The 9,815-nt window shown below is 40.4% G+C and overlaps 1 protein-coding gene across 1 annotated transcript in view; it reads right to left on the bottom strand.

The window, feature by feature from the left end:
* Positions 1-931: 931 nt before the first annotated feature.
* The window catches only part of LOC114691795 (ATP-binding cassette sub-family G member 3-like), a 69,188-nt gene continuing 60,304 nt past the window's right edge, over positions 932-9,815 (bottom strand). The window contains exons 14-16 of the mRNA XM_037209249.1: positions 4,457-4,546; positions 3,564-3,649; positions 932-1,090 (exon numbers count right to left, since the gene is read on the bottom strand). Coding sequence (XP_037065144.1) covers positions 937-1,090; positions 3,564-3,649; positions 4,457-4,546 — 330 coding nt within the window. The 3' untranslated portion in view covers positions 932-936. The remainder of the gene's footprint in view (positions 1,091-3,563; positions 3,650-4,456; positions 4,547-9,815) is intronic.

Genomic DNA, 9,815 nt, shown 5'->3' with positions numbered 1-9,815 from the left:
CAGTTAAACATTTATCTTTTAGAATTCTCATAGATCAGGGGCCTTTCAGCCATAACTGTTACAAAGGCAGTAGTTTTTATAATTGGCAGAAAAATGGGTTACTAGTTTAAATTTTCATATTTTAAGAGTTCTGCCGAATTATCTTAACTAACCATCCAACTTTTTTTCTAGTTACATGATGTATTATTTAAAGCTTTGTTTTAGCTATGATGCACTCCAAAATCCATGAACACATTTCCCAATATTAAAAAGAACTTAAGCTAATTCCTGGGTCTTGGTTGTTTTCCTTAATCATTCACCTAAACCATAGTCTATAGGACTCCTCAAGAGAAACTCATAAGTCTTAGCTGCATGACACTTCCTTGGTCCAAATTTCTATCAATGCAGCCCCTGCTTCATTGGGGGAGAGGGGGAACAACACCATATCTTATATTTACCTATAATAAATTTCCCACTAAACTTACCTCTATCATAATCCCTTACTACATGTGTTAAAAACCCTTAATCATCAAAATTCTATTTAAACTACCACTACTATTGTATAAAATCATTACTTCAGTTAAGCAGTACAGCTTAAAAGGAAATCATCTTTATAATAATCCACAGGAAAAATGCCCAGTAGAATGGGATATTTCCACAAGATAAATATAAACATTAAGGCAGTGGGCATTCCCTCACCCCCATTCACACAATTCATTCCAGAAAAAAAATGGCAGCAGCAAACATGTGAAGGCACAGCAGTAGCAAGAGACATTCAGAAGCTCAATCCCTCCAGCTCTTGCCTATCAGAGATTCACCCATCAGTGCCTTGCACTCTGGTGACTGAACTCTTGAAGCTTCAGTGCCACCTGCTGCTCCTCTGACACGGCCACACACAGGGCAAGTTTTAATTTATTTTCAATGTCAGATGAATTCAAAGAAAGTGGAGGAGTGATTTTAAAAATGTCTCTTTTTCTTAATAACTAATAATTGCACATAGGTAATTGATAAGAAGATAATCATTATACAAGCTAAGGCCACGTGATTCTTCCAGAAGCCCCATGATGAGAGATCAATGCCCTGGATCGTCAAGTACTCTTCACCAGTACATCTGTAATTCAACACACACAAAAATAGTGTCAAAGTTTATTCAGTACATTCACTGTTGCTTCCTTTTAAAAACTCAGTTTCTATACATCATTAAAATGCTCTTCTTTATGTTTAATTGATATTAGTAATGATGTATTTACTATTTTGTTATATATTACATCAATCTAAACTACCTGAATCAGGTTCCTTTGTTAATTTCAAAAACCATCCAAAGAGGCATAGCTATCACATCTATTTAAAAGCATAGAGGAAGTAGGCTCAGTAAACTGGGCTGAGTATAGAGAGTCACACTAAGGTTCAACTTTGTAGTCTTCAGTATGTCACACATTTCTAAATCTACAGTGCTGCCCTCTACTCAAAGGGCAAAGGCATGGATGAAGGACTAGTTTCTCCCAAAGTGGAAAACCTCAGCTTCCTAATGACACACAGACACTCTAAGAGATCAAAGCTTTGTGCAGTTCAGCTGACTCAGTAGACACTCATGCAATAAACACAGCATCAAATTCTAGACTGAAGACCAGAGGAGACTAAGGGCTTCTGACAGGAGTCAGTCCATTGCTGTCAACTCTTCTACTAAGGGAGCATGACAACCATGGATGCTCAGCTATGGAACATCCCCAGCAGCCCATGGCTACAGACAGAGCCTGGGTTGCAGGTGGAACACAGCGGGATGCAGGGGTTCAGACACAGGTTAGAAAAGCAGCTATTGCTAAAAAGTCAGGATACACTACAATCATCACTTGTGTGTCTCCATCCCTGTGTGTCTCCATCCCTGTGTGTCTCCATCCCTGTATGTCTCCATCCCTATGTGTCTCTTAGGATTTAATAGTTTTCAAATCCACTGAAAGGGCAGATTTCTTCCTCTTGTGAGGTCTGTAAATGACCCATCTCTGGTTTCACTTTACCCATCTATTTGTGGAATATTATTTTAACATGTGTTACCTTTGTTTGTGATGTGGAACATCTGTTTAATGGTGCAAAGATGTGATGCATTCTTTTATGCTGCATTTGTTTAACTTTGTGAAATTGTGTTATTTTACCTGTCTAAAACACCCAATGGTCTAATAAAGAGATGAACAGCCAATAGCAAGGCAGGAGAAAGGATAGGTAGGCCTGGCATGCAGAGATAATAAATAGGAGAAATATGGGGAAAAAAGGAAAAAGTACAAGAGAACAAGGAGAGGAGGATGCTAGGGGCCAGCCACACAGCCACACAGCTAGCCACAGAGTAAGATTGAAAATAAGATATACAAAATAAGAAAAGGAAAAAGCCCAGAGGCAAAAGGTATATGGGATAATTTAAAGTTAAGAAAAGCTGGCAAGAAACAAGCCAAGCTAATGCTGGGCAGTTATAATTAAGTATAAGCTTCTGTGTGTGGTTTATTTGGGAGCTGGGTGGGGGGGCCCTAAAAGAGCAAAAACAACCAACAACACCATCTGCATCCTTCTGACAAGAAAGTAGTAAGGAACTTCTATTAAGATACAGACCACACCAGGAGAAAGGAGATATGGGAAATAAGACACCCCCTCATACTTGTTTTCTTATCAGTAGTTCAAAGATAATTTAGGTTACTATTATTCATTATTATTTTGAATATCAGGAGAGACTGAGCATATCAGCCTGTTCCTCTCTCATTTATACATCAAAATCAAATCAATGAGAGCAATTGTAGAAAGGGAAGATATTGAAACTTTAAAACAATATACTTTAATTTTATTTAAAAAATTGTTTCTATTTTCATGGTATTAGACAAAAATGATATTTCCTTCTCAATACACTGAAATATGTGTTTCTTTCATTGTAGGACATATCCTCTGGTAGGACATTTTGTACACACACACACACACTAGTCTTTGATTTCTTCAAGTCCTCTAGAATGTAAGGCAAAGGGAAGGCCCTGAAATCTGGCAGGTAAAACTCACTCACTTTAGTCCTTGCTGCCCTGATGTTATTGGGCTCTGCTCACAGGTACCATAGTCTATACATGTAGAAACTAAGTGTCCTTGTTAACTATCAGAGCAGCCTAGGTCAAACTCTAATGTTCTGAAACAAGAAACTCAAATCCACAATCAAGACACCAAAACCATTTACTTTTTTTTTGTTTTGTTTTGTTTTGTTTTTTCGAGACAGGGTTTCTCTGTGTAGCTTTGTGCCTTTCCTGGAGCTCACTTGGTAGCCCAGGCTGGCCTTGAACTCACAGAGATCCGCCTGGCTCTGCCTCCCGAGTGCTGGGATTAAAGGCGTGCGCCACCAACGCCCGGCTCAAAACCATTTTCAAAAGGCCCAATGAACCCTTTCTGCACATTATCTACACCATGGAGCAGTAGGATCAAAACACATCCATGTGTGCATTGGTTACAGTAATTCTGTCTGGGGAACCAGGAGAGGACAATGTTAACCCTGAAAGTATGGGTTTCCCCTCCAAGTCTAGCAGCATTCTATGTCCCCATTATGACAATGAACTCAAGCTTACATCACATAGTTCTGACATCTACTGATTTCTTCTGCGTTATGTTCTGGACAGAAGTTTTGTCCCAGGAATTCATTGTGCAGCAAAGCCTGTAACACAAACAAAAACAGAGAAAAGCAAATAGTTTAATATTTCCATAAGTTTCTAAAGAGTAAATACAGCTATAAATTCAAGATCAATCTGGACTGTAATTTCCAAATATATTTTTAAATGAACAACCTCCACCAAGTTCAGTCTGCCCAGCAAAGCAGTGCCCCTCCCCCACACTCAGGAGACTTAGGATTGAAATGATGGGGCCTCCCAACTACTAAGAGGTGGACTCTCCAACTAGATTACCTCAGGCACCTCCTTCTCTGCCCAGCCCATAACCATGTAAACACTGTAATTAAAACAATACTATAGATTTATAGTAATAATATTTCTTGCTTCTTTTCATCAAAACCAGTTGTGATCATGGGAGTAAGAAAGTCTGTTAAGACATACTTTAGTGCAGAGAACGCTTGGCAAAGCCAATATGTGTATGGCTATCACATGGTTTCTATTTCTTTTAATTTCCTGATATAAACTATATATCTTAGTCCCAGATCCTTTCATTATTACTGTATTGAATAGAGTCACAAATGCATACTTCTCATCATATCATCTATCTTTCCTCTTTACCCTGGGGTTTTTCTCACTCTTTATGTCTCTCAAATAACATGTGACTGGGGGAAAACCCAGATGACTCACTGAGCTTTGGCTAGAATTAACAGGGAAGTTCTCATCTTTTGCTTCTGGAAGGAAAATCCTGGGCAGCTGCTGGTTAGAGATTACAGCTGGGGAAAGGACTTGGCTGGGATTCATTTCAGTTGCTAAAATTGGAGACCCCAAGTACAGTGACAGACAGGACAACTTACTGTAAATCCATAATGAGGAATGTTGAAGTACTGAATCCATGAGAGCCCAGGTACTAAGGTTCCTGAATATAGTGACAGACCTGAGAAAAACTATGAAGAGCAAAACCATGAATTAGAACCAGTCTATTGACTAAGAATTCTAGACAAGATCCTCCCTCTTCAAGACCCCCTCATCCTTCTGACCATTTCTGCTCAGACCAGCTTTTTTTATTTCATTTTTCTTTATTAAGAAAATTTCTACTCACTCTACATACCACCCACAGATCCCATTTCCTCCCTCCTCCCACCCTGAGCCCTCTCTCCCAAGCCACCCTACATCCCCACATCCTCCAAATCAAGGTCTCCTGTGGGGAGTCAGCAGAGCCTGGCACACTGAGCCTAGGCTGGTCCAAGCCCCTTCCCACTGAATCACAGGCACCAGATTCCCAAAAGCCTGCCCATGCACCAGGGATGGATCCTGATCCCGCTGCCTGGGTGACTCCCAAACAGTTTGAGCCAAACAACTGTCTTCTGTATCCAGAGGGCCTAGTTCAGTTCCATGAGGGCTTCACAGCCACTAGTCTGCAGTTCATGGGCTTCCATTAGTGAGGAAATAAATTTCACATGGAAATACAAAAGTCCCACATTAGCAAAACAAGCCTGAACAACAAAACTGTCAGAGGTATCATCACCCAACGGTAAAAGAATCCATCCCCCTTTTGTGTAAGGAATAATTCATCTTCTCTATGGATAAGAGGCTTCCAGTGGGCCTGTCTGCACATATGGGAGCAGAAGCAACATGCTCTGGCAAACTTCACCACCCCATGTGTCCCCCTCTCATAAAGAGTACAACATGTCATTTGCTCTGGTAGGACCAGGGCCACACTCAAAGGAAAAGGACACCTGAGCCCGGGGATGTCCTGCCACACAATTGTAGCAATCCCTCCTTGGGCACATGTGCTGTGCACTGAACACAGTTTACCCAAGTATTCAGTTCTCTACATCAGTTTTATATGCACATTTATCAAAATGTAAAAGCAAAGTGAACTCTACCAACAGGTCCTTTAGGTAATGAGGTATTGTTAGGTTCCTTTTCAGAATTAATTTTAAAGAATGTCTGGATGATCCAAAGAGGACAATTTGGGACACATGTACTTGTCAATCCAAGAAAGCATTCTGATTATTTTTTTTAAGTAAGTGTAAAACTAGACACTCATCAAATTGAGTTGTTAGTAGAAAAACTGTTTGAGTTACATTAACAAGTTTTTATTATCATTAAAAAATAATAAACAATACTTTTCAATCTTAATTTTAATGATTTTCCTTGTGCTGAGCTTGTCCATTTCCCCTGGGCAATGACGTCAGCAGCCTCTCTCTTGGGTGTAAAGTGTCCCACCTCTTCAATCTTCTGGACTGTGCTCTCAGTTAACGGCACAGGAAGGGGCCTCCCAGGTCTCTTTCAATTTGTTTTCTGTTTTGTTTTGTTTTTCAGATTTATAGCAGTATTTGGTCCCCAGCAAGAAACAGTGAGTTGTAAATTTTAGCAGAGGAGTCTGGGTGAAAACTTTGTAACCTAAGAGGAAAGCAAAGTAGAGGAGAGATCCTCAACACAATTGATGAGAAACTGATTTTAGTTTCCCTGATGGAAATGCCTGAAGACTCCCTAAGGTAGGAGACACGGAACATTTATGTGGAGAGAGGCCCCTAGCCCTTCTGAGAGCAATTCTAATCTTAAACAAATCTCTTTAGTTCTGAGTTACTCTAAGATAGTCTTCACCATTCTAGTAGCAGCATGGGGAAGGGAGGAGGCCTCTATCCATCTAAGGCAGTGTGCATTCCTACCAGTGTATGTTAAAGTTTTCTGTTATTTGTTTACTTGTTTCTCTGGTATTTGTGGAATTTCATCTGGATTCTAACCATAAAAGGTCAATCTAGTTCACAGAATGTAGGGAGACTTCCAGGAGAAAGTTTATCATCATAATATATCATGTACTCCTTCTGAAATTTCCACCCATATATTCTCTGGGATAAACTTACTCTTGTTATGAACCTATATTCTCCCTTTTAAATATATAATCACACATGAGAAGGGAAAGGGGAGGGGTCACACAGGCTCTGTCTACCTTATTTATATGTACACATTCAATCCTCTTTAACTCTCCACCCAGTGCACTGGAGTCACTGTAAACTGTATTTCCCTTTTTACAATCTCTATAACAATGCTCAGGCAGTTTTGGGCTCTGGAAGGTGACAAGGCTTCCCTTCTACACTCTGGGGTAGAATTACCAGAACCAACAATGGGCAGAACTCCTTGACATGGTCCCTTGGCCTTGTTCTTTCCTCTGTGTTGTGGGATCCTTGCTCTGGGATGGCAGCAGAGCCAATTTCCTACAGATTAAATGGTCCATAAGTGCCATGATTATCTACTGCTCCATGCTCTCAGAGTCTAGCACCCCAGTAATGAGGGAGGTAAAAACATCATCACTATACCTCACAGGAGCACACAAGGATGTTTCAGACTTTTAGTTCTAAGAACCAAAATGCCAAGGCTTCCTTTATAGAAACTAGTCTACATTCTAGGCTAGCAGCCTCCAATATGAATATGATGGGGCACAACTCTCTATCAGTTTTTCTTTGTCTGTCTGTGGTGACTTTCATCTTGATTAGGTGTTGTCACTATAGACAGTGACCTAGAAATGCTGAAATATGGGAGAGGGGTCCCAGGAGACATGGGGTAAAGTTACAAGTGTGCTCAAGGACAGTGACCATCCCACTTGGCTGCTTTCAGCTTTTCTTTTTCTTGGAGGGAAAGAAGTACACAAGGGACACTGGACAGACAACTACAATGGCAGTGACTGACCATTCATTTCTGATTATATTTATGTCCTGTTCTTTGTGATGGAAATCATGTCTGACACCATGGCTAGTGGGGTTACAGGGACCAGAGGAGAATCTACTGTTGTTCTTCTGAATGGATGTGGTATTAAACTGACTTCTAATGAATTGTTTTGACACCTATATATTAGTGCATCTTAGACTTTCATCAGAGAAGCTGCATTTCACAGGAAACAGTGATTAACACAGGCTTACCACAGGTCAACATACAGAGAAGAGAGACTACAGAGGATCCAGCCCTGAATGGGACATCTGTATATCGCACCCCCCCTCCCAAGAATCAAGGATCACGATGAAAGAGGCTAGAAGGATTGTAAGAGCCAGAGGCTGTGGACAACTACAACAAAACAGGGTTCTCCTGTCACTATTGGACAGTGACACATAGGAATGCAGTGCAGTGTGACAACATGGGAACACCTATACAAGATCAAGTCAGAGAAGATCCCTGCATGGAGGGGAGAGGTGGACATGGCATCCAACACCTACCTGAGGAGCTACTGGCAGTTGATGGTTGCTGGGAGGGGAGCCACTTTTCTTTAAGCATGTGGCCCCTGAGGACCTACCCATGCTGCAGTAGATGGCTCTACACACAGGCACATGTGGGCAGTGCTAGGTAGACTCAGTGGTTTATAGAAAGCATAACAAAGAATGAAACAGGGAGAGAATAGCAAGAGTGACAGGAAATGTAGCTGTTACTTTCCTGTTGCTGTGACACAACACCATGATCAGGGAACTTGAAGAAGGGAGAGTTCCTTTGGCCTCAGGTTTCCAGAGTGACAAGAGGCCATCTTGGCAGGGAGGCATGGCAGTAGGCAGCGGGCTAGGAAGTGGGAGAGGAAGCTGAATACTCACACCTTCATGTAACAGTGCAAAGAAGAGAGGGAACAGGAAGGGGGACAGGACTATAAACACCCAAGCCCCTCCCTCACCCAGGGACAGACTCTTCTGTAGACAAATTTCTAAATAGTCTTATTAAATAAAAAACACAGAGCCAGAAATTGGGGTAAAGCCTAAGAGAAATCAGAGGAATAGGACAAACCATGAGCTAACCTCACCTCACCAACTCCGCAGCTTCCAAAAAAAGCAACTTCCTGTTTACCCACACCTATATGCCTTGCTGTTCTGCCATCTGATTCACTTTCTCTGTCCAGCTACATCACTTCCTCTTCCCGCCCAACTCTGTCAGTTCTTTTCTGTCTGTACAGACCTCCAAACCTCCATGGTTAACTAGTGTTAGAATTTAAGGCATGTGCCACCACGCCTGGCTCTGTTCCCAGTGTGGTCTTGAACTCACAGAGATCCAAAGAGATCACAGAGTCCCAAGTGATAGGATTAGGAGCATATGCCTTACCGTATGTATATTTCTACTCTTGCTTAAGGTATTATGTTTGTGCAGCTCATTTAAAATTGTAATGTATAATTAAAAAATACAGATTAATAATTAGTTATCTAAAATAATCAAACTTATAGTCATGTTAGTTAAGTTTTTAGGTATACAAAGATATAATTCAATTAGGTAAATCTTCAAACACTTCAAAGACTTTTAAAATGTTTTAAAAACTTATGACTTTTTTGGACAATGAGACATATAAGCTCCTGGCAGCACCAATTACTTCAAGAAAAATAATGGGCATTGAATAAACACATTATAAAGTTTGCTTTCTTTGTGGCAAAAGTTAGCCACTGGGCAAGACAAGTGCCCTTGCATCAACTGATTGATAATATGCTATATAAACTGGACATCCAGGACCCATAGGAAGATGACCACTGAATTTTGCAAGGCAAGATTGTCCTTCAGGTTCTTGCTTCACAGAAGAAATTGCCAGACATTCTACAGGACACAGAGAGAAGTGACTGCGAGACTCTAGACCTATGGGCTGAAGATGGATGCCCCAACATTACAGAGAAACTTTGGGTGACTGTCCAGGCAGGCAGCTGTCTCTGTCATTCTAGATTTTTGGAAGTTGCTTAAATGTTCTTGCTTATTTAGGTAATATTATATCTTTCTGGGGTCTTTGATGTAGTTGAAAACTAGATAGTTACAATTATAATTTTCCTTGATTATGATAAAAGATAAATTAGATATAAAACTTTAGACTCAGAAATATAGGATAGATAGAATATTGTCTTTAATTTTGCCAAATACAAATAAACTAGATCTTATAACTGTAATTCTTGCTTGATAACTGTTTTTGTTATATATGATTTTACTGTGTTAAAAGTTAAAATCTTCCTTTTTGATTAGACAGAAAAGGGATGTCTTTCTGTATGCTATGAATATGTGTTGCTCTGATTGGTGGATAAATAAAACACTGATTGGTTAGTAGCCAGGCAGGAAGGATAGGCGGGGTGAGCAGATGAGGAGAATTCTGGGAAAAGGAAGGATTGAGTCAGGAATCGCCAGCCAGATGTAGAGTAAGCAAGATGTGAATGTCTAACTGAAAAAAGGTACCAAGCCACATGGCTAAACATAGATAAAAATTAT

The sequence above is a fragment of the Peromyscus leucopus genome, chromosome 10, assembly GCF_004664715.2.
Source record: "Peromyscus leucopus breed LL Stock chromosome 10, UCI_PerLeu_2.1, whole genome shotgun sequence".
NCBI lineage: Eukaryota > Metazoa > Chordata > Mammalia > Rodentia > Cricetidae > Peromyscus > Peromyscus leucopus.
This window is presented reverse-complemented; position numbering and strand designations above follow the sequence as displayed.